Source organism: Hyperolius riggenbachi, chromosome 1 (genome assembly GCF_040937935.1).
Source record: "Hyperolius riggenbachi isolate aHypRig1 chromosome 1, aHypRig1.pri, whole genome shotgun sequence".
In the NCBI taxonomy this organism is placed as follows: domain Eukaryota; kingdom Metazoa; phylum Chordata; class Amphibia; order Anura; family Hyperoliidae; genus Hyperolius; species Hyperolius riggenbachi.
In genome coordinates this window covers 369,696,180-369,722,648 of record NC_090646.1, presented here as the reverse complement: position 1 = coordinate 369,722,648, position 26,469 = coordinate 369,696,180, and the positions used below count along the sequence as shown (strand labels likewise).

Sequence of the window (26,469 nt, the reverse complement as noted above, 5' to 3'; positions counted from 1 at the left end):
CAGTGTTGTATAAACAGTCCAATATAGCTTGTACATAAGGACACGTTTGCTTGTATGTATGAGAGGTTTATAACTCATACGCTTTGAAATAGGAGAGTGTCTGTAGGTGAGCCATGACATAAGGCAGTGATGTGACAGGACAGTAGATGGCCTACAGACATTAATATACATTTCATGGTGAACAAAAAACAAAAACAAAATGTATGTAATGCTCAGCAGACACCAGTTGGACTGCTGGACATGTGAAATGTGGCTCACAACCACTTCAGCATTCAGATTTGTGCTCCAGCACTCAATACATTCAATTGTTTTGTGATGTAACCACAGTGTCATCTTGTCCTCACAATTTCATATCCTTTCTGCAGTGAAGGGGTAAATTTCTGAGCAGTGTGGCTAACGCTGTAACATGATGCTCTATGAGAACTCTTTGAACAAGTCAGTCATTAAATACAGCAGCAGAAGGGCCATTAGCTCCCTCACTATCCTGAAGAATTCTTCAGTTGCTTGATATCCCTCTCTCTACAATCTGCCTGAAGCAAAAATGAGCACATTACCTTTGAACTTAGATTTAATTTATAAGTGCCCCTCTTGGCTAATGCTGGGAATACACGGTTCGTTTTTGCCTTCGTTTAAACCTTCGATTCGTTCGGTAAACGAATCGAGTGTTGAAAACGTATGTTAAAATAGTCATAATCTCATTATAGTTTCGATTAATAGACCCCAAAAACGAACGACTAGTGATCGAACATGTTTGATATTATCTCTCTTTATCCATCTAATCGAGCCATTGGTAGGCTTGATGGCTGTTCAGATCGATTATATATTCGTTTATGTTAGTCCGTCCCTGTAAAAAGGGATTTTCGTTTCGTTTCTTTGCAGCCTTCGATCATTGGAAAAACGAAACCATCAGAATAAAAAAAAAAAAACGAAACCGTGGGTGGTGATATTAACCGTATGACCGATTATTTCGGGATCGAAAAGGACAAAAGGCACAATCGAAACGAAGGTTTAAACGAAGGCAAAAACGAACCGTGTATTCCCAGCATTAGGTTAAGAAAAAAAATTCTGTATTCCTCAGGGAGTAAAAGAAGTTCTACAAGTAATACAAAGCCTACAGATCATCATATCAGGAATATGTACAATCAGTAGCCCACTAACTACTGCAAATATAGTTATTATTTAGCACTTATATAGCGCCGACATCTTTCGCATCGCTATAATGTGTAGTCACTAGCTGTCTCTCAGAGGGGCTCACTCAACTTATCTGTATGTTTTTGGGACCTAGGAGGAACACACACACACACACACACACACACACACACACACACACACACACACACACACACACACACACACACACACACACACACGTGGCTGGATAGTGTACTGGTTAAGGGCTCTGCCTTTGACATGGGAGACCAGGGTTGGAATCATGGCTAGGGTCAGTACCTATTCAGTTAGAAGTGCTTGGGCAAGACTTCCTAACACTGCCGGGTGACCCCTTAGAGTGCACCCTAATGCTGGGCATACAAGAGTCGACCCGGCGGCTCGATTAGCCGTCGGATCGATTCCCGCTCGTCCCCGCGGGCAGACAATAGCGGGGAATCGAGCGGAAGATAAGTAGCGCCCGCGGGGACGAGCGGGAATCGATCAGACGGCTAATCGAGCCGCCGGGTCAACTCGTGTATGCCCAGCATTAGCGTGCACTCAAGGGGCGACCCGGCAGTGTTAGGAAGTCTTCGAGCGGGATATCGATCCGGCGGGTCATCGGACCTGTCGGAAATTATCACTCGAGCCATCAGCGGCTCGATTGATAAGGACGCATCGGCTCGTGTATGCCCAGCATTAGTGGCTGCAGTTCTTGAGCGCTTTAAGTCCAACAGGAGAAATGCGATATAAAAATGTTTTATGGATTATTATTAGGATTATTGGTATACTGCCTGATTACCTATGCAGCACTTGCTACTGGATTCCTTGTGTCTACAAGACAGACAGTCTTTTTTTTTTTCAAAACTGAACAAAAATCCTCCACAATCCTCTCGCTTCAGGTTCCTTAACAAGGCATGTGGCAGAATTACACCTAATGTACTTTACAATACGTAACAAAGATGACTAGTAATTACAGTTACACACTGAGTATCAAACGCTTTTGAATTCACGTTACAAACGCATTCAGACCTGAGAATCTAGTGTCTGCAGACATTAGTTCTAAACAATCAATAAAGTACATACCGGTGTATGGCCATTAGGCTGCCATGAAGGGGTTAGTACTCATTTAAAACCCAAATGAGGGGAAAATAAAGTTCGGGGGAGGGCACATAAAGGCCAAACAGCACCCTCTGATGCGAGGACTTTCCTCCACTGCCAGGCACTCGTTCCCTTGTTGGCTATGACGGCGTCTGTGCATCTGCTTCCAACAAGGTCCTAGCCCCACAAAGATTAAAATTAGGTGGTGTTAGTAAACGGAGGCTCAGACTGCTGGAACCAGGAGCAAAGCCATGGCTCTTGCCAACGTGAACAACGTGGGAATCAGTACTGGCAGTACTATGGAGATACATCATGGAAATAGCACTGGTGGTACAGCAAGACTTACATCTTAAAGGGATATTGTAGGGGGGGGGGGGGGGTCGGGGGAAAATGAGTTGAACTTACCCGGGGCTTCTAATGGTCCCCCGCAGACATCCTGTGTTGGCGCAGCCACTCACTGATGCTCCGGCCCCGCCTCCAGTTCACTTCTGGAATTTCTGACTTTAAAGTCAGAAAACCACTGCGCCTGTACGCCCGTGTCCTCGCTCCCGCTGATGTCACCAGGAGTGTACTGCGCAGACAGACCATACTGGGCCTGCGCTTTGCGCTCTTGATGACATCAGCGGGATCGAGGACACGGCAACGCAGGCGCAGTGGTTTTCTGACTTTAAAGTCTAAAATTCCAGAAGTGAACCGGAGGCGGGGCCGGAGCATCGGTGAGTGGCTGCGCCAACACAGGATGTCTGCGGGGGGACCGTTAGATGCCCTGGGTAAGTTCAACTCATTTTCCCCTGACCCCCCTACAGTATCCCTTTAACCACTTGAGGACCTAGGGCTTTCTACCCCTTAAGGACCGGCCACTTTTTTTCCATTCAGACCACTGCAGCTTTCACGGTTTATTGCTCGCTCATACAACCTACCACCTAAATGAATTTTGGCTCCTTTTCTTGTCACTAATAAAGCTTTCTTTTGGTGCTATTTGATTGCTCCTGCGATTTTTACTTTTTATTATATTCATCAAAAAAGACATGAATTTTTTTTAACTTTCTGTGCTGACATTTTTCAAATATTTTTCAAATAAAGTAAAATTTCTGTATACATGCAGCGCGAAAAATGTGGACAAACATGTTTTTAATAAAAAAAAAAAACATTCAGCCTATATTGATTGGTTTGGGTAAAAGTTATAGCGTTTACAAACTATGGTGCAAAAAGTGAATTTTCCCATTTTCAAGCATCTCTGACTTTTCTGACCCCCTGTCATGTTTCATGAGGGGCTAGAATTCCAGGATAGTATAAATACCCCCCAAATGACCCCATTTTGGAAAGAAGACATCCCAAAGTATTCACTGAGAGGCATAGTGAGTTCATAGAAGATATTATTTTTTGTCACAAGTAAGCGGAAAATGACACTTTGTGAGAAAAAAAAAAAAAAAAAAGTTTCCATTTCTTCTAACTTGCGACAAAAAAAAAAAAAAATGAAATCTGCCACGGACTCACCATACCCCTCTCTGAATACCTTGAAGGGTCTACTTTCCAAAATGGGGCCATTTGTGGGGTGTGTTTACTGTCCTGACATTTTGGGGGGTGCTAAATTGTAAGCACCCCTGTAAAGCCTAAAGGTGCTCATTGGACTTTGGACCCCTTAGCGCAGTTAGGCTGCAAAAAAGTGCCACACATGTGGTATTGCCGTACTCAGGAGAAGTAGTATAATGTGTTTTGGGGTTTATTTTTACACATACCCATGCTGGGTGGGAGAAATAACTCTGTAAATGACAATTTGTTAATTTTTTTTACACACAATTGTCCATTTACAGAGATCTTTCTCCCACTCAGCATGGGTATGTGTAAAAATACACCACAAAACACATTATACTACTTCTCCTGAGTACGGCGATACCACATGTGTGGCACTTTTTTGCACCCTAACTGCGCTAAAGGGCCCAAAGTCCAATGAGTACCTTTAGGATTTCACAGGTCATTTTGAGAAATTTCGTTTCAAGACTACTCCTCACGGTTTAGGGCCCCTAAAATGCCAGGGCAGTATAGGAACCCCACAAATGACCCCATTTTAGAAAGAAGACACCCCAAGGTATTCCGTTAGGAGTATGGTGAGTTCATAGAAGATTTTATTTTTTTGTCACAAGTTAGCGGAAAATGACACTTTGTGAAAAAACACAATTAAAATCAATTTCCGCTAACTTGTGACAAAAAATAAAATCTTCTATGAACTCGCCATACTACTAACGGAATACCTTGGGGTGTCTTCTTTCTAAAATGGGGTCATTTGTGGGGTTCCTATACTGCCCTGGCATTTTAGGGGCCCTAAACCGTGAGGAGTAGTCTTGAAACCAAATGTCGCAAAATGACCTGTGAAATCCTAAAGGTACTCATTGGACTTTGGGCCCCTTAGCGTACTTAGGGTGTAAAAAAGTGCCACACATGTGGTACCGCCGTACTCGGGAGAAGTAGTATAATGCGTTTTGGGGTGTATTTTTACACATACCCATGCTGAGTGGGAGAAAGATCTCTGTAAATGGACAATTGTGTGTAAAAAAAATTAACAAATTGTCATTTACAGAGATATTTCTCCCACTTAGCATGGGTGAAATATCTCTGTAAATGACAATTGTTTGATTTTTTTACACACAATTGTCCATTTACATAGAAATTTCTCCCACCCAGCATGGGTATGTGTAAAAATACACCCCAAAACACATTATACTACTTTTCCTGAGTACGGCGGTACCACGTGACACTTTTTTGCAGCCTAGGTGCGCTAAGGGGCCCAACGTCCTATTCACAGGTCATTTTGAAGCATTTGTTTTCTAGACTACTCCTCGCGGTTTAGGGCCCCTAAAATGCCAGGGCAGTATAGGAACCCCACAAGTGACCCCATTTTAGAAAGAAGACACCCCAAGGTATTCCGTTAGGTGTATGGCGAGTTCATAGAAGATTTTATTTTTTGTCACAAGTTAGTGAAAAATGACACTTAATTTCCGCTAACTTTTGACAAAAAATAAAATCTTCTATGAACTCGTCATACACCTAACAGAATACCTTGGTGTGTCTTTTTTTCTAAAATGGGGTCACTTGTGGGGTTCCTATACCGCCCTGGCATTTTACGGGCCCAAAACCGTGAGTAGTCTGGAAACCAAATGTCTCAAAATGACTGTTCAGGGGTATAAGCATCTGCAAATTTTGATGACAGGTGGTCTATGAGGGGGCGAATTTTGTGGAACCGGTCATAAGCAGGGTGGCCTTTTAGATGACAGGTTGTATTGGGCCTGATCTGATGGATAGGAGTGCTAGGGGGGTGACAGGAGGTGATTGATGGGTGTCTCAGGGGGTGGTTAGAGGGGAAAATAGATGCAATCAATGCACTGGGGAGGTGATCGGAAGGGGGTCTGAGGGGGATCTGAGGGATTGGCCGAGTGATCAGGAGCCCACACGGGGCAAATTGGGGCCTGATCTGATGGGTAGGTGTGCTAGGGGGTGACAGGAGGTGATTGATGGGTGTCTCAAGGTGTGATTAGAGGGGGGAATAGATGCAAGCAATGCACTGGCGAGGTGATCAGGGCTGGGGTCTGAGGGCATTCTGAGGGTGTGGGCGGGTGATTGAGTGCCCTAGGGGCAGATAGGGGTCTAATCTGATAGGTAGCAGTGACAGGGGGTGATTGATGGGTAATTAGTGGGTGTTTAGGGTAGAGAACAGATGTAAACACTGCACTTGGGAGGTGATCGGACGTCGGATCTGCAGGCGATCTATTGGTGTGGGTGGGTGATCAGTTTGCCTGCAAGGGGCAGGTTAGGGGCTGATTGTTGGGTGGCAGTGACAGGGGGTGATTGATGGGTGATAGGTGATTGGCAGGTGATCAGTGGGTTATTACAGGGAAGGACAGATGTAAATATTGCACTGGCGAATTGATAAGGGGGGGTCTGAGGGCAATCTGAGCGTGTAGGCGGGTGATTGGGTGCCCGCAAGGGGCAGATTAGGGTCTGATCTGATAGGTAACAGTGACAGGTGGTGATAGGGGGTGATTGATGGGTGATTGATGGGTAATTAGTGGGTGTTTAGAGAAGATAACAGATGTAAACAATACATTTGGGAGGTAATCTGACGGCGGGTTTGCGGGCGATCTAATGGTGTGGGTGGGTGATCAGATTGCCCGCAAGGGGCAGGTTAGGGGCTGATTGATGGGTGGCAGTGACAGGGGGTGACAGGGGGTGATTGATGGGTGATAGGTGATTGACAGGTGATCAGTGGGTTATTACAGGAAAGAACAGATGTAATTAATGCACTGGTGAATTGATAAGGGGGGGTCAGAGGGCAATCTGAGCGTGTGGGCGGGTGATTGGGTGCCCGCAAGGGGCAGATTAGGGTCTGATCTGATAGGTAAAAGTGACAGGTGGTGATAGGGGGTGTTTGATGGGTGATTGATGGGTAATTAGTGGGTGTTTAGAGGAGAGAATAGATGCAAACAATGGATTTGGGAGGTGATCTGATGTCGGATCTGCGGGCGATCTATTGGTGTGGGGGGGGTGATCAGATTGCCCGCAAGGGGCAGGTTAGGGGCTGATTGATGGGTGGCAGTGACAGGGGGTGATTGACGGGTGATTGACAGGTGATTGACAGGTGATCAGGGGGGATGCATACAGTACATGGGGGGGGGGGGTTGGGGAGAATCTGAGGGGTGGGGGGGGTGATCAGGAGGGAGCAGGGGGGGGGGAGATAAAAAAAAAATAGCGTTGACAGATAGTGACAGGGAGTGATTGATAGGTGATTAGGGGGGTGATTGGGTGCAAACAGGGGTCTGGGGGGTGGGCAGGGGGGGTCTGATGGGTGCTGTGGGCGATCTGGGGCAGGGGGGGGGGGAGAAATCAGTGTGCTTGGGTGCAGACTAGGGTGGCTGCAGCCTGCCCTGGTGGTCCCTCGGACACTGGGACCACCAGGGCAGGAGGCAGCCTGTATAATACACTTTGTAAACATTACAAAGTGTATTATACACTTTGTATGCGGCGATCGCGGGGTTAACATCCCGCCGGCGCTTCCGTATAGCCGGCGGGATGTTGCGGCGGGCGAGCGGTGACAGGCGCCGGCGGAGGATCGCGTCACGGATGACGCGATCGCTCCGCCCATGCCCTTAGAAGGACCGCCGCCTCTGTGGGTGAGCCGGTCCTTCAGGGCTCCACTTCCCGGCCGCCCCTGTGCGTTAGGCGGTCGGGAAGTGGTTAATGCTGAAGTAGTGAAACAAAAGCCTTCCGATTTTCCCCTTTTCTTTACTGAAAGCCTTTTCTTTACTCAAAGATGGTCTTCAAATGGTAACTGTACCTTCACAGTATAAATACCAGATTGCATGACAATTATCTAGTGTTTGTAGGTATTGTTACTCGTTCCCAACTCCCTTAGAAAGTCCAAGCAGCCACTGCTCACTCAGAGGCAGTCACTTCTGAGCCTTACACAAGGGGTACTAGATTTATGAGCCTGCAGAGTGTGTACAGATGGTGACCCAGTCAAGAAGTTACAAAATGTCAGCCATGCGTCTGAGTTCAGGAGAATTTCCCAAGAATTTTACAAGGAAGTGATACTTACTGACTGGTTAGGCAGATTGTCAGTCTTCAGTTCTCTGTGATTGGAATACTGAATATAGACAGGTTGACTGCGTAGCTGAGGAGTGACTGGAGTGTAGTAATTTACCATGGTGACAGCTGCTTCTTCAGAAGCCATTTCTAAAAAAGCCTGAAAAACACAACAAAATAAAGATTTACTTATTAAGTGCAATGATCTTCACAGGCTTCTGTCATTCCTCTTTAGAAAACTGATATAGGTTTTTATTTTGGAGTAGTTTTCTTGACAGCTAAATTGCATGCCAAAAAAATGCCACAACAAATGCCTTTATTTCTGAATTTCCTTGATTTGTATGAAGAAACACTAAGTGAAAAGGTGCACGTACATTGTTATTCTAGAGCAAGCAATGCAGAATGCCTAAACAGTCAATACGAAGGTAATTTATATCCATTTTAGCTTTCTCATGATATTTACATAGCTAGAAACAGTAACCACTAGAACAAAAAAGTGGGGGAAAATCGTGTATTTGAAGGCAAATATTGACAAAAAGTTAGATACTCCACTGGGTAATCCTGAGGCTTCCCTGTCCCCCTTGAGCCACCGTTTAAGCTCTGGGACCCACTGAACCTATTCAAAAAGGCTTGTCAAATAGGTGAGTGAGGGCACCACACAGCGAACTAGCATGGAGCTGCTCATCCACAGATTTTTTTCTTCATGAACCAGGGGCTTCCTGCTACTGTGCATTTATTTACACAGTCAGAACTGGGAGAATGCTGACCATCTCTTATCCCTACGCTCCATCACTAATGTGATGGGGGGGGCAATGTTTTAAAGTACACCTGAACTGAGAGGGATATGAGGCCTGTTATATTTATCTCTTTTAAGCAATACAAGTTGCCTGACAGTCCTGCTGATCTTTTTTGCTGCAGTAGTGTCACAGACCGGAATCAAGCATGCAGCTAACCTAGTCAGAGGTCAGTCAGCAACATCTGATCTGCATGCTTCTTCAGGTTCTATGGCTCAAAGTATTAGAGGTAGGGGGTCAGCAGGAAAGCCAGGCAATCTGCATTGTTTGAAGTTAGATTTCCATTGTGCTTGGCATTCATCATGTGAGATGCGATGCGTCTCACAGCGGAATCCCTCTAGCCGTGTCATACACTGTTGTGGAATTTGGACGAGCGATGCAAGTTTATCCAGCATGCAGTCAGATTTTTCTCCGCACGGAAATTCGGATACTCCCAATGGACTTCAATGTCCCACCCACATTCATCTGTGGGGAATCGGACAGTAATCGCAGCCGTGGAAACCTAGCGTAAAAATAAACATCCAGCCTCCATATCCCTCTCAATTCAGGTGTGCTTTAAGAATCCTGCATGCCCCCCTTAAATGCACCCAGACATCCGTCCCCAACCATATGAATAAGTGTTGATTTCACTGGGGACCCAACGCTTACTCAAAGTTTAAGGCCGGTTTTAAACCTGGCCATTGTGTTGCGGTGTAATGCTCCGACCATCGCATAGCAGAAAACTTCATTCATATGACTATGGCAGAGGGTGCAGACAGGGTCCAATGCATAGCGGCACCCCCCGCACGCCCCTCACTGCTCTACTGGACAGAAAGTAAGTCACTGGGACTCTCGGGATTTGTGTCCCTATGGAAGTCCGACGGTAATGCGCTGTTGACTCTGTGGCAGGTCGGCAGCTGATCAGGAACTTCCTGCGCATCGCGACACAGTAAGTGTGCTAGGACCCATTGCCTTGCACTGTCATTGCGTTACCCTGAGGCAAACACAGTGACGCAACTCACACTTGCAAGGCAAGTGTAACACGGGGCCTCAGAGAAACAAAAACTGCTTTAAAGCGGAATGAAACCCAGCATTTCTTCTTTGCTCTGAAAAATTATTTACAGCATATATTATATACTACCGCCATTTTTTTTTATTTTTTTTTTACTAGAACAGCATTCAACTAGTTAAACACAGGGCTTGAAAGTTCAGTGCAGAGAAAGCTGGACACATGCTAAGTGGAGATGATGTTATCTTGTGCTTACTTAATTGTATCAAGTGAGGAATGTGACACATTCTCTGACTGTGAGGAGCTCCTGGACACAGACAGAGTCAAAGCATGTCTGCCTTCAATACAACATGAATAAAACCAGTTATGAATAAAATGCAAAGTCAGCTCTCAAAGCAAAACTGTAGTTTTAGGAACTTGTAATTTCTAAATGAATAATAATACTTATGCACAAATGCAAACATGATAATTGTATGGCATATAAAAAGTAGGAAAACATGTTTTTATTGAATATTATATCCGCTTTAATAAATACTTTCTTGAAATAAAACACAACCTGTCTTACAAAAGACATTTTAAATCTAGCATCCTGCATGCCATCTAGCAGCCATCATGGCATCCATTCATGTAATCCATAGGGTCTCTGCAGAGTGTTGATTGAAGAAACTCACACACACTAAAGATAATGGCACCTCCAAAGTACAGCTTTCCAACATGACGCCTAAGCGGACAAACTGTCCATCCATAACTCTGAAATGGGATGCCGCTTGCAACTGGGCCAATGCATGTCTTGTTGATTTGGAGTAGCCCAATTCCAAGCAGCATACCATTTGCATTACGTTTGCATGCACGCAGGATTTGCATTTTATTGACACATTGTTCAATCACCCAGTGCCATTCTACTCTATATATGAATATTAGTTTCCTATGCATAATGAAGGTTTTTGATTAAAAAAGGGTCTAGCCTGCAGATAACCCATCACATTGATCAAATATTCTTATTATTTCTTGATAAGCATGTATGACTTCTTTGACTGAACTTCCAGACCCCCAGTTACTAATTAAATGTTAATACTTAATCTTGTTCTTAGAAAAACAACTTGATTTTAGCTGATTGATGGCACCCTACAACATATACTCACTTCCTGAAAATAAATCATCTCCAAACCCTTTTCTATATAGACAGCTACCATTGTCGGCAAAAGCCAAATAGGTCCCAATGTGATCCTGCCGTATTGTGTTATTCATCTATAAATGTATGTGACCAGATACTGATTTTTAAACATACTTGTGCCATTTCTCGTTGGACTGATTGAAACTGATATTTACGTCATTGTTTGCAATTGGAAATATGTACCTGTTTTGTGAAATGTACCACTTTCATATTGTACATCTGTTGGCTAAAATAAAGTATTTGAAACAAAAGAAAAAAAAAAAAAAAGGCTACCGTACATATTCTAAAATACATGTTTATGTAATAAATAGTTATAATTCCTGTGCTGCTGCTACACTATGCTTATTGTCTTAATGTATTTTTTAATAGCATCTATTAACCGGTAAATAAAATGTAGAAAGAAACATTAAAAACACAACTGTGTGCAGCTGCCAAGAATTTAAATTCCAAGTTACCCCCAACCCTTTTGTCTTCTCTCTTGATTTGTTGTGAACAGCTTAGGGCAACTTCCTGTACACTGCACAGCATTCCAGAGGAAGCTGGCCTGGAACAGGCACAACAATGTGAGATATGCAGGATGCTGGCCTTCAGTGACACTGCACTATGCTTCCTCCTGGACAGACCCCACACTGCATGACATGTGCACCTTAAAGGGCAACTGAAGCAAGAGGGATATGGAGGCTGCCATATTTATTTCCTTTTAGACAATACCAGTTGCCTTCAGCCCTGCTGATCTATTGGCTGCAGTAGTGTATGAATAACACCAGAGACAAGCATGCAGCTAAGCTTGTCAGATCTGACAATAATGTCAGAAACACCTGATCTGCTGCATGCTTGTTCAGGGTCTATGGCTGAAAGTAATAGAGGCAGAAGATCAGCAGGGCTGCCAGGCAACTGGTATTGCTTAAAAGGAAATAAATATGGCAGCCTCCAGATCACTCTTGCTTCAGTTGTCCTTTAAGCAGCAGGACTATGAGTCTATATTTGAGATCTCCACCAGCTGGCTACTTATAGTAAATTATTACTAAACGAAAGTAATTAGGAAATAAATATGTCAACCTCCATATACCTCTCGCTTCAGGTTCCCTTTAAAGTGTACCCCAGGCGGATTTAGTGGGCACAAATGGGACAAGTGCATGTTTCCATCTAAAAGAGATGCCTCTGTGTCCCCTCGGCGCTCCTCTGTTCCCATTGCTCCCCCTCCCATCTACAGACAGCCAGCTAGGAGGACATCCTTAGCAGGAGAGGCACTTTTGCGTTAAAATCTATCTTCCGCCTCTCAGGCCAACTCACTGGCTCTCAACCACCCATCCCTTAGAGGAGAGCAGAGAGTTGTGCATGCAATGCCCTAACTCCGGGGTCAAAGCCATTTTTCTCCAACAAAAACACAAACTAAGGGAAAAAGGGACACAGGAGCGACAGTAAAGGATGCTACCTGATCTGGCTAGCCCCCCCTGAGTAGGTTGTAGGTTTTGTTCCCAGCTAGGGTTCTCTTTAAAAATAAATCCCACTTCTGTGTTCTGACATTTTTCCCATATAGCAACTAATCAGATTCTCCGCTCCAAGTACAGTGTAAATGTGGCTATACACTTAGAGGACTATCAGATAGATCATTTGATCAGAGAGGGATCTATTACTGGTGCATAGGTTATGTAACATTACGCATGCCATCAAGTCACTGGATACAGGTACCTCAGCTGCGATGGATGAAGGACACAAGAGGAGCACAACAGTGGACAGGTTAGTGTGAGATCCACTGCAACACTCTCCACAGGTCCGGGGGAGCACATCTTAGATGGGTGGGAGACATGGGGGGGGGTCCCTCCACAAATCTACCAACAGTCACCTGACATACACATTGCTGACACCAGCTCAGCAATGCAGTGGCATGCTCAGGCCTTAAACGTGTACCAGAGACCTTAAGTTCTAAAGATTTGATACTATCCCGGGGCTTCCTCCAGCCCCATAAGCTCATCTGAGTCCCACATCATCCTCCCGCGGTCTGCCCTGATAACAGGCTCAGCCGGATCCAGTCTGGGTGTACTGCACAGGAGCGGGAGGTCCGCGCATGCGCAGTAGACCCAGACTGGACCCCACTGAGCCTGTTAGCGGGGCTGATCGTGGCTGACGGGAGATTGCCGGAGGACAGCGTGGGACGCACGTGTTTATGGGGCTGGAGGAAGCTGTGGGTGTTTAACATCTCTGGTTTACTTTAAAGATGGAACAGCTAAAAGGGGCGCAAAAAATTTGGGCACCGGAGCCACTCGCTTTGTGAACTGCAGCTACTAATACCGGGCGCCCATGGGGAATTGGGAGGGTTTAAGGTTAGTTGTCCTGTAGAGCAGAAAATCAGTTGATCTCCCAGAGTGCTCTGGGACGATGAGCAAATTACATTACTGCCATGGCAAACATGGTTACAAGGTAAAAATAGGAATCCTGAATAATTTAGTATGAGATCTCATCAAAATGTTTCTTTAACCTGATAAAAGATGCTTTTGGCGTGCAGGTGACACAGTTAAAATGCGCTGAGGAATCCTCCATTATTCTGAAAATACAAAGATGCCCTGTGTATGCATTTATTTACAAATTGAAAGTCATGGAAGCATATTCTGCAATTTTGGGGTATAAATAATTAAACCAATGAATTGAGTTACCAGATGAACTGAAGGTAAAGCATACAGCCCCATGCAGAGTCACTTGTAAAAGTTAAATCCAGCCCCCATCCTTGAAAAGCCAGTTCTGTCTACAGTTTACATCAAAGAACCAAAAAGGGTGTATGTAACGCACAAACATTTTTTGTCTTCGCCATGCATTTCAAATTACTATGACACCAGACAGGGTAAAAGTGTTCAGACTAATGCTTAACATCACAACGTTAACATCACAACGTTAACATCACAACGTTAACATCACAACGTTAACATCACAACGTTAACATCACAACGTTAACATCACAACGTTAACATCACAACGTTATACAGTGGAGGAAATAATTATTTGACCCCTCACTGATTTTGTAAGTTTGTCCAATGACAAAGAAATGAAAAGTCTCAGAACAGTATCATTTCAATGGTAGGTTTATTTTAACAGTGGCAGATAGCACATCAAAAGGAAAATCGAAAAAATAACCTTAAATAAAAGATAGCAACTGATTTGCATTTCATTGAGTGAAATAAGTTTTTGAACCCTCTAACAATAAAAGACTTAATACTTAGTGGAAAAACCCTTGTTTGCAAGCACAGAGGTCAAATGTTTCTTGTAATTGATGACCAAGTTTGCACACATTTTAGGAGGAATGTTGGTCCACTTCTCTTTGCAGATCATCTCTAAATCCCTAAGGTTTCGAGGCTGTCTCTGTGCAACTCTGAGCTTGAGCTCCCTCCATAGGTTTTCTATTGGATTAAGGTCCGGAGACTGACTAGGCCACTCCATGACCTTAATGTGCTTCTTCTTGAGCCACTCCTTTGTTGCCTTTGCTGTATGTTTTGGGTCATTGTCGTGCTGGAACACCCATCCAAGACCCATTTTCAGTTTCCTGGCAGAGGGAAGGAGGTGGTCGTTCAGGATTTCACGATACATGGCTCCGTCCATTTTCCCGTTAATGCGATTAAATTGTCCTGTGCCCTTAGCAGAAAAACACCCCCAAAGCAAAATGTTTCTACCCCCATGCTTGACAGTGGGGACGGTGTTTTGGGGGTCATAGGCAGCATTTTTTTTCCTCCAAACACAGCGAGTTGAGTTAATGCCAAAGAGCTCTATTTTGGTCTCATCAGACCACAGCACCTTCTCCCAGTCACTCACAGAATCATTCAGGTGTTCATTGGCAAACTTCAGACGGGCCTGCACATGTGCCTTCTTGAGCAGGGGGACCTTGCGAGCCCTGCAGGATTTTAATCCATTGCGGTGTAATGTGTTTCCAATGGTTTTCTTGGTGACTGTGGTCCCTGCTAATTTGAGGTCATTCACTAACTCCTCCCGTGTAGTTCTAGGATGCTTTTTCACCTTTCTCAGATCCATTGACACCCCACGAGGTGATATCTTGTGTGGAGACCCAGAGCGAGGTCGATTGATGGTCATTTTGTGCTCCTTCCATTTTCGAACAATCGCACCAACAGTTGTCACCTTCTCTCCCAGCTTCTTACTAATGGTTTTGTAGCCCATTCCAGCCTTGTGCAGGTCTACAATTTTGTCTCTGACATCCTTGGACAGCTCTTTGGTCTTTCCCATGTTGGAGAGTTTGGAGTCTGCTTGATTGATTCTGTGGACAGGTATTTTTTTATAAAGGTGACTAGTTAAGACAGGTGTCCTTAATGAGGGTGACTAATTGAGTAGAAGTGTCTAACCACTCTGTGGGAGCCAGAACTCTTAACCACTTGCCGACCGCACGCTTATACCGTGCGTCGGCAAAGTGGCAGCTGCAGGACCAGCGACGCAGTACTGCGTCGCCAGCTGCAGGCTGATTAATCAGGAAGCAGCCGCTCGCGCGAGCGGCTGCTTCCTGTCAATTCACGGCGGGGGGCTCCGTGAATAGCCTGCGGGCCGTCGATGGCGGCTCGCAGGCTAAATGTAATCACAAGCGGAAATAATCCGCTTTGTTTACATTGTACGGCGCTGCTGCGCAGCAGCGCCGTAAGGCAGATCGGCGATCCCCGGCCAATCAGCGGGTAGGGATCGCCGCCATGTGACAGAGGACGTCCTGTCACTGGCTGCACAGGACGGATAGCGTCCTGTGCAGCCCGGATCACTGGGGGAACAGGTAGGAGAGGGAGGGGGAGGGAATGTCGCCGCGGAGGGTGGCTTTGAGGTGCCCCCGCAAGCGATCAGACCCCCCCTGCACATCATCCCCATAGGGGGGAAAAAAGGGGGGCGATCTGATCGCTCTGCGTGCCCGCTGATCTGTGCTGGGGGCTGCAGAGCCCACCCAGCACAGATCCCATCAAACAGCGCTGGTCCTTAAGGGGGGGTAAAGGGTGGGTCCTCAAGTGGTTAATGGTTGGTAGGGGTTCAAAAACTTATTTCACTCAATGAAATGCAAATCAGTTGCTATCTTTTATTTAAGGTTATTTTTTCGATTTTCCTTTTGATGTGCTATCTGCCACTGTTAAAATAAACCTACCATTGAAATGATACTGTTCTGAGACTTTTCATTTCTTTGTCATTGGACAAACTTACAAAATCAGTGAGGGGTCAAATAATTATTTCCTCCACTGTATATGTCCTAAGCCTAACACAGCAAACTGCATTCCAACAGCCCAAAACAGACCCAAGCCAAGGAGCAAACATGAACACAGACAATTCAGTGTATGAAGTCACCTTTATACAACTTGCCATGGCTATTTTAGCTATGCTACTACTATAGTAACACAGAGAATGAATACATAACTGGAATGGGTGTGTTAGAAGGCAAAGGTACTCCTTAGGAAATAGACCTATCAAATCACAACACATGTAACAAAACCATGACTAAAAACTTTTCCTACTGTTTTTAATCAAAATTAAAAGTACACTTTTCAGAGGTTGGCAGGAGTCACCCGGAGTATCAGGCAAATCGAGCGCATGCGGCTTCTTGACAAATCGGGTGTCGCTATATACGTTAATTGAATATATCGGAAAGCTTCGCCAAAAGGGAAACTCAGGCGTCAGGCAACGCCCAACAATTATGGATTTTTGCTGTGGTTTTTAAGCTGGCAAAGCCAGTGACAAGGGGGAAATTCGGGAGCCAGGCGCCACACCCAGTAATTATTTTTTTGTTTGTTTTTGTTTCTTGCACCCCCAAGGGTGGTTTTAGGGTTAGACAACCCCAGGAGGGGTCTTAGGGTTAGGCATCACCAGGGGAAGGGTCTTAGCTTTAGGCACCACCAGTAGGGGTCTTAGGGTTAGGAATCAGTAGAGGTAGGGTTCTGTGAGAGAGTAGGGTTAGGTTTAGCTATAGTAAAATATCAGTAAGTTACCAATATTTCTCTAACGAAGATTAACACTAAATAGTAGCACAGCAGCAATGTTGCAATAACCGGGACAAATGGGCAAACCGTGTGGGTTTTAATTATGGTAACATTTATTATTTTAAAATTATAATGGTGGAAAACTGAGAAATTAATTTTTTCAATTTTTTTCTTATTTTTCCTGTTAAAACACATTTAGAATAAAATATTTTTTTTAGCAAGAAGTACCCCCTAATGAAAGCCTAACTGGTGGCAAAAAAACCCCAAGATGTAGATTGTTTTGTTGTGATAAGTAGTAATAAAGTTATAGGCGAATAAATGGAAGGAGTGCTGACAGGTGAAAATTGCTCCGTTTTCTTTTAAGGAGAAAAACCCTTGAAGGTGAAATAGTTAAATACCACAAAATATTGTTTTTCTGAATAAGTGGAGAAAATGAATTTGAAGTTACACTGGGGTTATCTGAAGGGAGTGTTGCTAGAGAGGAAAGTGAAGCATTTGTTGGTGACTGAATATACGGCCCCCACGTTTTATGGCTTACCCAAGTCCCATAAAAACTTAGAGGCTCCCCAAGATGTCCAATTATTTTGGGTAATAATGGCTCCCTAGATAAATTATCAACATTTGTAGACCTAAAAATTAAAAGATATTTTTGTGCTGACAATGTAAACCATTCATTACATAACATACAGATCCACTGAAGTTGACCCCAGGAATTCACAGTCTAATGCATACTGAAACTAATCTCTCACTTATTTGGAATAAACCATATGCAATTTTGTCATCAAGATTAGGATCCTGAAATACCTGGCTTTTTCCTTTCAGCATCAAAAGATTGGTGACTTTTCCAAAAGGCAGACCTAGTGAGATGATTTCAGACTCTGTGACATCATTTGGAATCTTGCGAATATGAAGCACTCGTGATGGAGAACAGGGAGAGCGATCTGCTTTGAACTTCTTGTTATCGTTCCCATTAGCTGAAGAGACAAAATCCATACTGCCCATTATAATAAACCAACCATTTCAAATAATTCACTGTAAAGAGAACAACTATAGAACAAATTAGGAGGGAATTTTTCATCCAGCTAGTCCAACCGGGGAGCCAGGACGCATGCAAATCCACAGGCAAGGTTCAAAGCTATGGAATACCCTGTAACCATACCCATCAGTGTCCCGGCTCCTGCAGGATCTGATCCTAAACAATATGATGAAAAATGTCCATTGTGCATCAGAACTATATGGATGATTACATTTTTCATTGCTATTGTAACAAACATAACGCACCTATTTATCAAGTTCTCCAAGACAGGAAAACACACCTAGTCTGATTTTCCATAACATCTGTTTTGTCATATGTATAGTACAGCATCTGCTCATATGTGCTTATTAGTGGGACTAGAGACCACAAAGCACATACTAAAAGGATTAAAAAACATACAGGTACTCTGTAATCCAAAATAAAAATGCTTTTTGACATTTTAAATTCTGATTTTTTTATAAATATTAACTTAGTAAACAGAGGCTGGGAAATAGTTTGGAATACAAAACAGCAAGACCTTCCTTCCACTAAAGACCTGGGATTTCGCAAAAGCATGCATTTCCTATGGGAGCCTATTATTAGGGTACACCTTGTGTTGGATTTATTTTCAAAACAACAATGCATGCTGCATTTTGCATTTCCATTATGGTCAATTGAAGCACATTAATATACACATTAACAGAGGACCTGAACTCAGAACGTCTTCTCTGCTGTAAAAGATACAAAACAGTATAATAACCTTTAAACAAAGAAACATTTCCTTGTTACAGCTGATACAAATCCTGAAATAAATCTGCACTGTTTCTACTTCCTTCTTTCACGGAAGCAGACATCCTATGCTTGAAAATGTGCATATCTCCTATCTCCTTGCCGTGGCAGTCATGTGATGCAGGGGAGAGATCAAATTACAAATTGTGATTAGACACAAATGAGGGGGAATTAGAAGAGGCTAAACTGTCTATATGGTTCACGGTGTGTTTTTGTGGTGCATTGCTGAATATATTTGGTGACAGAAGTGCAGTGTGACAGAGGGGTTGATGTACTCATTGAAAGTCATCTGCATTTTAAAGTGGGAATGGGCCTTCACACGTCATTACATAAACTGGCACACAATTTTCAGAAGATCAATTTTGAAAGAGAGGAGAAGAGAGGAGAGGAGAAGAGAGGAGAGGAGAAGAGAGGAGAGGAGAAGAGAGAAAAGAGAAGAGAGGAGAAGAGAAAGAAAAGAGAAGGAAACAAAAAGAAAAGAGAAGGAAAAGAAAAGAAAAGGGAAAGAAAAGAAAAGAAAAGAGAGAGAAGGGAAAGAAAAGAAAAGATAAGGGAAAGAAAAGAAAAGGAGAAAGAAAAGAAAAGAGAAGGGAAAGAAAAAAGAAAAAGAAAAGAGAAGGAAAAGAGAAGAGGAGAGATCTGCTGGTGTTACCGACTTGACGAGCAGCATTAGAAGGCTATGGGTATTTTTTTTTTTTTTTTTAAGAGATGCACACAGACTACCTCCTACAATTATACTATAATGTATTTAGATTGTAAGCTTGTATTCTAGCACTTTATGATTATTAATAAAAATAATAATAAAAGAATGTGAAGACAATGACAGACCAGAAATGAACATGCAGGCAAGATAAGTAGACATCCAGAAGTTAAACAGCTTTACAATATACTGTATAAGAATATTATTAGGTGTGGAGCATACTTCAAAAGAGGAGTTATAATAGTACCATTATACCAACCTTCCTCAAAGCAACTCTATATAAAAGACAGAATCTCACACTTCCAGACCTCAAAAGGACTATAGAAACCATACAAGACAGCGCTGAAATGTTTTATACGCATTTGTAAGAGTCTGAAAATTGCTGTTTAATTTTAGTATTATAAAAAAGAAAAAAATAGACAGTGAAAGTAATATTAGTCACTAAATGTATCTGCAAAAGTGGCCACTTAATACTTCACCTGACTCTGCCCCAAATCTAAGCACCTTCTAAAGATCAAATCACAAGTTTCAATACTGCAGAATGGAATCTGGGATGGATCTTTACAGGGTAATAGTTGTAGATTTGTATTTTTGTACATTTCCTGTGGAAGATTAAAATTATATATTTTTACAGAATAACTGACAATTATTCACACAAAACCTCAACTTCAGGTCAAAACACAATTTCAAATGTGAAGCGACCACAGACAAATCATAATTGCCCAATGTAGTGAAGTCATTGGCCTCAATTCACTAAGCAGTTTAGACTAGTCTACAGATGGTTTTTAGTCTACTGATGGTGTGGTGTAATGTTTTAGGGCTCGTTTCCACTATCGCGAATCCGCATGCGTCCAACGCATGCGGATTCGCACATGTAATGCAAGTGGATGGGCCCGTTTCCACTGTAGCGTTGTTGAGGTGCATTTTTTCAGCGGTGAAAAAACGCACAAAAGAGCCGCAGAATTCGCCTGCGAGTGGATTTTATTTAATAGGGAAATCGCATGCGGTTTCCCCATGCGTTTTTTGCCGCAAATTCGCATAGGTACGAATGTAAATTCACACAGGCAGTGACATGGTTAAAATCGCATATACCCTCACCTATGCGAATTCGCGGCAAAAAACGCATGGGGAATCGCATCCACATGCGATTTCATCAGCGGTGGAATCCAGGCGATTCTGTACCGCAATAGTGGAAACAAGCCCTCAGACCTGTTTTTAGACCTGGTCTAACATTCAGTAATTACACAAATGAGTAACCACACCCACTTTTCTGACAGAGATTAGACCAGCTGATTTATTTTAGATTTGAGGATGGAACCTTTTGAATTAATTATGCAGGAGTTTAATTGTATGCAGAGGAGAGCTCATCGGAGAAGGATGCCAGTCATAGCTACTCGTTTGTGAATTGCATCTTTTGATCATTTCCCCTGCTTTACCCCTCTAATTACCAAATGGTTTAGACAAGGTCTAAAACATTTGGTAATCGTGAATTCCCCTTTGATGCAACTGACCAAACCACCAGTAGACTAAAAACCATCAGTAGACTAGTCTAAACTGCTTAGTGAATTGAGGCCATAGTTTAATTGTGTAATGACTATCTGTAGACACTCTAGGACTTCTCCAAACCATAAAGGCAGGACCAGTTCCAGACTTTTTGCTGCCTGCGGCAAAACTTGTGAGGATGTGCCCCCACTCCCCATTTGGAATGATCACACAGCACCCAAAAATGTTCTCCCTCAGTATAGGTAGGTAGATAGCTAGGTATAAGTGCCCCCTGTATAGGGTAGCCAATTTTAGTTGCCCCAGTGTAGGTAGCTAGTATAGTTGCCCCTAGTATAAGTTGTCAATATTGATGCCCCCTGTATAGGGAGTAGTATAGTTGAACCCAGTATAGGTAGCTTTAGCTAGTAGTAAAGCTGCCCCAGTATAGTAGTTAAGCTGCCCCAGTATAGGTATTCCCCCGTATACGTAGCTTGGAAGGAGGGGCAGCTGGCACAGTGGCGGGGAGGGAGGCCAGACCTCACCCCACTCACCTGGATTTCCTCCTTCCACGCTTCCTACACAGATAGTACTACTGCGTTGGCGCAGAATGCTCCAGGGGACGGAAGCGTAACGAGGGGCGTGCACGGCCAAGCATGCGTAGAAAGCCAGGACTGCCTAGATTATCGGGAGCTATAGCGGCAGAACGGGGGACCTGAGGAGGGTGGCCCCGATGAACATGGGGCTGGAGGAAGCCTGAGGTAAGCATAAATAAGCACTAGTAAAAACATCTCTGGTTTCTTTTAACCACTTGAGGACCGTAGGCTTACACCCCCTAGTGACCAGGTTATTTTTTTTGCAATTTAGGCCACTGCAGCTTTAAAGGCCACGCTGCAGGGCCGTACAACTCAGCACAGAAATTACCCCCCCTTTTCTGCCCACCAACACAGCATTCTGTTGGTGGGCTCTGATCGCTGCTGGGGTCTTTTTACTTTATTATTTTTTTTATTAATTTGTTAACTTTAAAAAATATTTTATTTCACCCTTCCTCCCTCCCTCTCTCTGGCAGCCAATCCCAGCGATCGGCTCTCACAGACATCAGCCTATGAGAGCAAATAGCTCTCTGTGCCTCCCAGGGGGACAGCCGTGTCATACGGCTGTCCCGAGTACAGCGCTGCCTTAGATCGCATCGCTGTACATTGTAAATAGATGGCGCCACTGGGAGACTGATAACAGAGCTCAGCAGAGATGCGCTCGCTTCAGTGTGCACGATCTCCTGAAAATCCCCGCCCCAGGACTTCACGCCAATGGATGTTGATCGGTCGTAAGGCAGTTAAACAAGAAACCGTGAGACAGGTTAAGATAAGTGCATCAGAAAACAGCACTGTAGCTGACCCAAGTTGGGTTAGAGAGCTCAGATAAGCTCTTCTGCATAAATAACAAGTGAAGTTTCTTAACTCTTCCAGTAGTGGAAACAACATGAGACTCATATCTGTGCTACTAATGTTATATTCCTTATCTGTACTACACATACAAATCATTATCTCATATGTTTGTTTTCACTTCAGATTCCCTTTTAAGGCAGATGTTAGAAGGAACTGAATTAGTAAATTTACTTGGAGAGCTTGCTAGGATATGTCCATTATTGGATGTCTGGAAGGGCGATCCACCCTTCAGTTTAAATGCATCCGTATGGTACAGGAAAGTACATGAAGTTTTGTCGGCCCCATAGTAACACCGGCATTGAGGGGAAATTTTCGGTGTTGCGGGCACCCAAATTCCCCTTCAATGCTGGTATCACAATGGCGTCTATGGGGCGCCTGCAAACATGTGGGTTTTCCAGTTTTTTTGCGGGGATAGGCGGTAGGGAAAAGGGGTAACGGTTAGGCGTGGGGGGTTGGTTAAGGCTCGGCGTGGGGAGGAGGTTAAGCTTAGGCATCATAGTGGGAGTGTTTAGTATGAGAATAAGCTTAGCTATACCGATATTTTACTATCGCCATTTTCACTGTAATAGTAAAATATCGGTAAATTTACAGATATTCTACTATTGGGTCTTCTGGGCACCCAAATTTCCACGGGCCCTTTTTGCACGTACATGTTTTGGTACAGTTGTCTCATGTCATTGTTTAATGTTCTTTCCGGCCAGAGCACTACCCAAGCGATGATGAACGAATGCCATTACTTGGTACATCCCGCAAAAGCAGCACAACGCAGCAAACTGAAACGGGAGGTGATGTACATTCTATTCAGGTTGTTTTTCCTTCCCCATTCTGTGTTGTCTAGCAGGGCCGTGGAGTCGGAGACGAGGAGTCAGAGCAATTTTGGGTACCTGGAGTCTGAGGTTTAATAAACTGAGGAGTCTGATGGTTTTTGAACCAAATCCATAGCCTTTGCAAAATTTAGACTAAGGAGTCGGAGCAATTTTGGGTACCTGGAGTCGGAGGTTTCATAAACTGAGGAGTGGGATTATTTTTGTACTGACTCCAAAGCCCTGCTGTCTAGCACAGCTTTCTTCCTCCAGTTTAGAAATAAATACATACAGAGGATTCAAAAGATACAGGTGCTGAAAATAGAAGACAGTTGTTTAAAAGAGATATCTACAGGGGTGAGTTTAGACTTGTATTTCTGTGATTAGAAGCAAAAAGCAGCTAAAGAGAGGAATGCAGGTCAGGCAGCAGGCTATAACACAGTTATAAAGAATTGTGTGCATTCAAATTTCAGGATTGAATAAAACCATTTATAAAAATAGGCTATTGTTTAGAATCAGATCAATGTCCCATTTTTGTGACTGAAGATATGTTTAGGCTGGGTGCACACTAGGGTAAACGCTGGCATTTTGCTGAGTTTTCTAGAACACTGTGTGAAGCATGTGCAATGTATTCCTATGGGCCCCTCCCAATTAGCCTTTTTTTGCACTCATCAGGTTTCCATCTCTGCGCTGTGTGCACCTTTATTTCCTCACATGCCGTGAGTGTTTCCAAGTTATTGTATTGTGATGCTGTTTGTTAAATTGCACGCAAACGCCATTCAGAAGTTAACAAAAACAAACATAAAAACCACACGCAATATTCATGCAGTGACACGCGATCTTGGCTCGATGATCCATACATCTAGTGTGTGCCCAGGCTTAAAACACCCCACTGAAGGATGCTAACTAAATACTAATGTTGGCCATACATGGTACAATTTTTTCATACAATCTTACCATTTCTACGGTATGTAATATAAGGGAACTGCATAAATTATCCTTTCAGTATATTCACTTAATTTACCCTTATACTACATAGAAATGGTAAGCTTGTATGAAAAAAAATTGTACCATGTATGGCCACCATTAGGGTAGGAACCCACTAAAGCGTTTAGGGATCGCTTTAAATCGCTAGCGATATTCCTAACAGCTTTACTAATGTAAGTGGATGGAACTGATCCCACTGGAGTGATTGCGATTAGGCAAATCACATTTTCAGCAGCACATGCAGAATTTTGGGAGCGTTTCCATTTTAATGTATTATATAGGAGCAGGGAAATCCATTCCAAAATCACTTACAAAGCGTTATCACAAATCGCTAGCGACTGCGATATCGCTTTGCAGTGGGTCCCAGGCCTTAGAGCCAGAGAGGTATGCTGAGGAACCCAATACATGAATCAACTTTGGGGTCTCTGCTCAATTAAATGGTTTTAATAAGCAGGTGTAATGGTTTAATAACAGGTGTAAATTCAGCACCGTTTTGATGTAGCATTTCTTTTATTTCATTTCCACCAGGCTTGTGTGGAGGCTACAGATGGCCAGTTAGATACAAATAATTCTGTCTTTCATGCACATTTTATGCAGCTTGGAACTGGGCCAAATAAACATAACAGAAAGTGCATTTTCAAGCTGCATACAATTTGCAAGCTGAAATTTGCACATCATTGACTCTTTCTACTGATGGCTACAATGTAAAATGTCATGCAAGGCCAGCAAAGCTTAGCAAAAGTCAGCATGCCGGCCCCCAGAGAGATTCTCACTATACCTGTAGATGGAGTGGAATGGCTCATGGTAAAAGGCCCGTTACCAATACCAGAAGATAGAAGCTCGTCAGATGCTCGCTAAAAAATAAAACAACGTATATCAGTATAAATTAGCTAAGAAATTAAAAGATAATTACATCCCTAATTATTCCTTTGTCTGACTACATACTAAGGAAAGAGGCTGAAGCATGTGTGTGCTATTTTACATGTAATATTAAACAGAACTTACAATTTAGCTTATATAAAAGACACACTAAAAAATAAAGGTGTTGCTATGCATCAGAGACAAAATATTGCAGATAAAAGGCAATACTGGGGTGAAAAGGCTTTTATTAAATACCACAGATTTACTGTGAAAATAATAATAATAATAATAATAATAATAATAATAATAATTACTGGCGATAGTCACAATAAGAGCTGGTTCACACTAAACAAGATAACTGCCCAATTCACAGAGCAACAGACATGTCAGGGATTATTATTATTTAGTATTAATATAGCGCCAACATCTTCCACAACACTTCACATATGGGCCCATATGCAATTCACTTTTTCAACTAAGTTTTCTCTTTGGTCATCCTCTATAATAATCTGTAAGGCCTGGAACCCACTGAAATCCGCAAACGCAACCGCTAGCGTTTTGCATGAGCGGTTTGCAAGCGGATTCATGCGAGTTTTCGGTCGCGTTTTGCAACAGTGTATTTTTTTCCTCAGCGGTTGTGTAGCGTTTTGCGTTTCGCGTTTTTATCCTGATTGGTCCTGTGAATTATTTTTAATTTTGTTACAGTGTGCTGAACCGCAAAACGCTAGCAAAACCGCTCAGTTTAGGTTTTGCTGAGCGTTTCTGCTAGCGTTTCAATACTTTACATTGAAGCGCTAACGCTCCCAAAATGCTGCAGGTCCTGCGTTTGCGTTTCTGGGAAACGCAAACGCTCCTGTGGAAGTTGCCCCATCCATTAACATCAGCTGAGCGTTTTGGCAAAACGCTAGCGTATCGCAGCGCTGCCAAAATGCTTAAAAAAACGCTCGTGGGTTCCAGCCCTAAGTGTTCCTCCGCCATCAACAGAATGGCTGTGTGTCCGTGTTTTTTCTGTACTGCGCATGTGCGCAGTACAGTCAACCGTTGGGACAGGAGGACGGGCCAGGGAGCCGGGTGGGCGGTTGCACACTAACATGGAGCGGCGGCATCACTACCGGCCTAGAGCCCGTTTTTAAACGGGCTTAGGTAGACTAGTATTTTCATAACTTGTCATAAAGTGCCTTTTAAAGATCCAGAAAGCAAAAAAAATAAAAAATAAATAAATGAAAAAAAAAATAAAACAAATTTGATAGCACTTTTTCACCAAATTTGTGGTACTTTTTCAATTGTAAAATGCCGAAAAGTTAGTTTAAAGAGAAGATGAAAAATTATCTCCTAGGAGATAACTTTATGGGCCATTATGCAGTGTTCTCCCCAGAAATTTTTTCCAGCCGGGTGGCATTAAAAAGTAGCCGGGTGGGGGAGAATGCAGGTTCGGTGCTTCTCTGCACAACTCTGCTTACAGCATAAGAGGAGGATGAGGAGGTAAGCCGATGATAGCCGGGTTGTCACCAAAATTAGCCGGGTGGAGCACCGGCTAAAAGAGCCTGGGGAGAACACTTATGTCTTGTTACTAACTGTCCCTCAGAGGAGTTCACAATGTATATTAAACAAAGTATCAATTGCCAACATGTCCATTCCGTTTGTTGCAGTGCCCGGAATGCAAACTCA

The 26,469-nt window shown here is 43.3% G+C and overlaps 1 protein-coding gene across 6 annotated transcripts in view; it reads right to left on the bottom strand.

Moving 5' to 3' along the window:
* PTBP3 (polypyrimidine tract binding protein 3) overlaps positions 1-26,469 on the bottom strand; it is a 250,368-nt gene that overhangs the window by 71,928 nt on the left and 151,971 nt on the right. For 5 of the 6 annotated variants that reach the window (XM_068234303.1, XM_068234301.1, XM_068234300.1 and 2 more), the window contains exons 2-4: positions 24,719-24,794; positions 17,527-17,696; positions 7,838-7,984 (exon numbers count right to left, since the gene is read on the bottom strand). In XM_068234303.1, the coding sequence (XP_068090404.1) occupies positions 7,838-7,984; positions 17,527-17,696; positions 24,719-24,743 (342 nt within the window). In that variant the 5' untranslated portion in view covers positions 24,744-24,794. The remainder of the gene's footprint in view (positions 1-7,837; positions 7,985-17,526; positions 17,697-24,718; positions 24,795-26,469) is intronic. The other variant, XM_068234302.1, reaches the window with a different exon arrangement.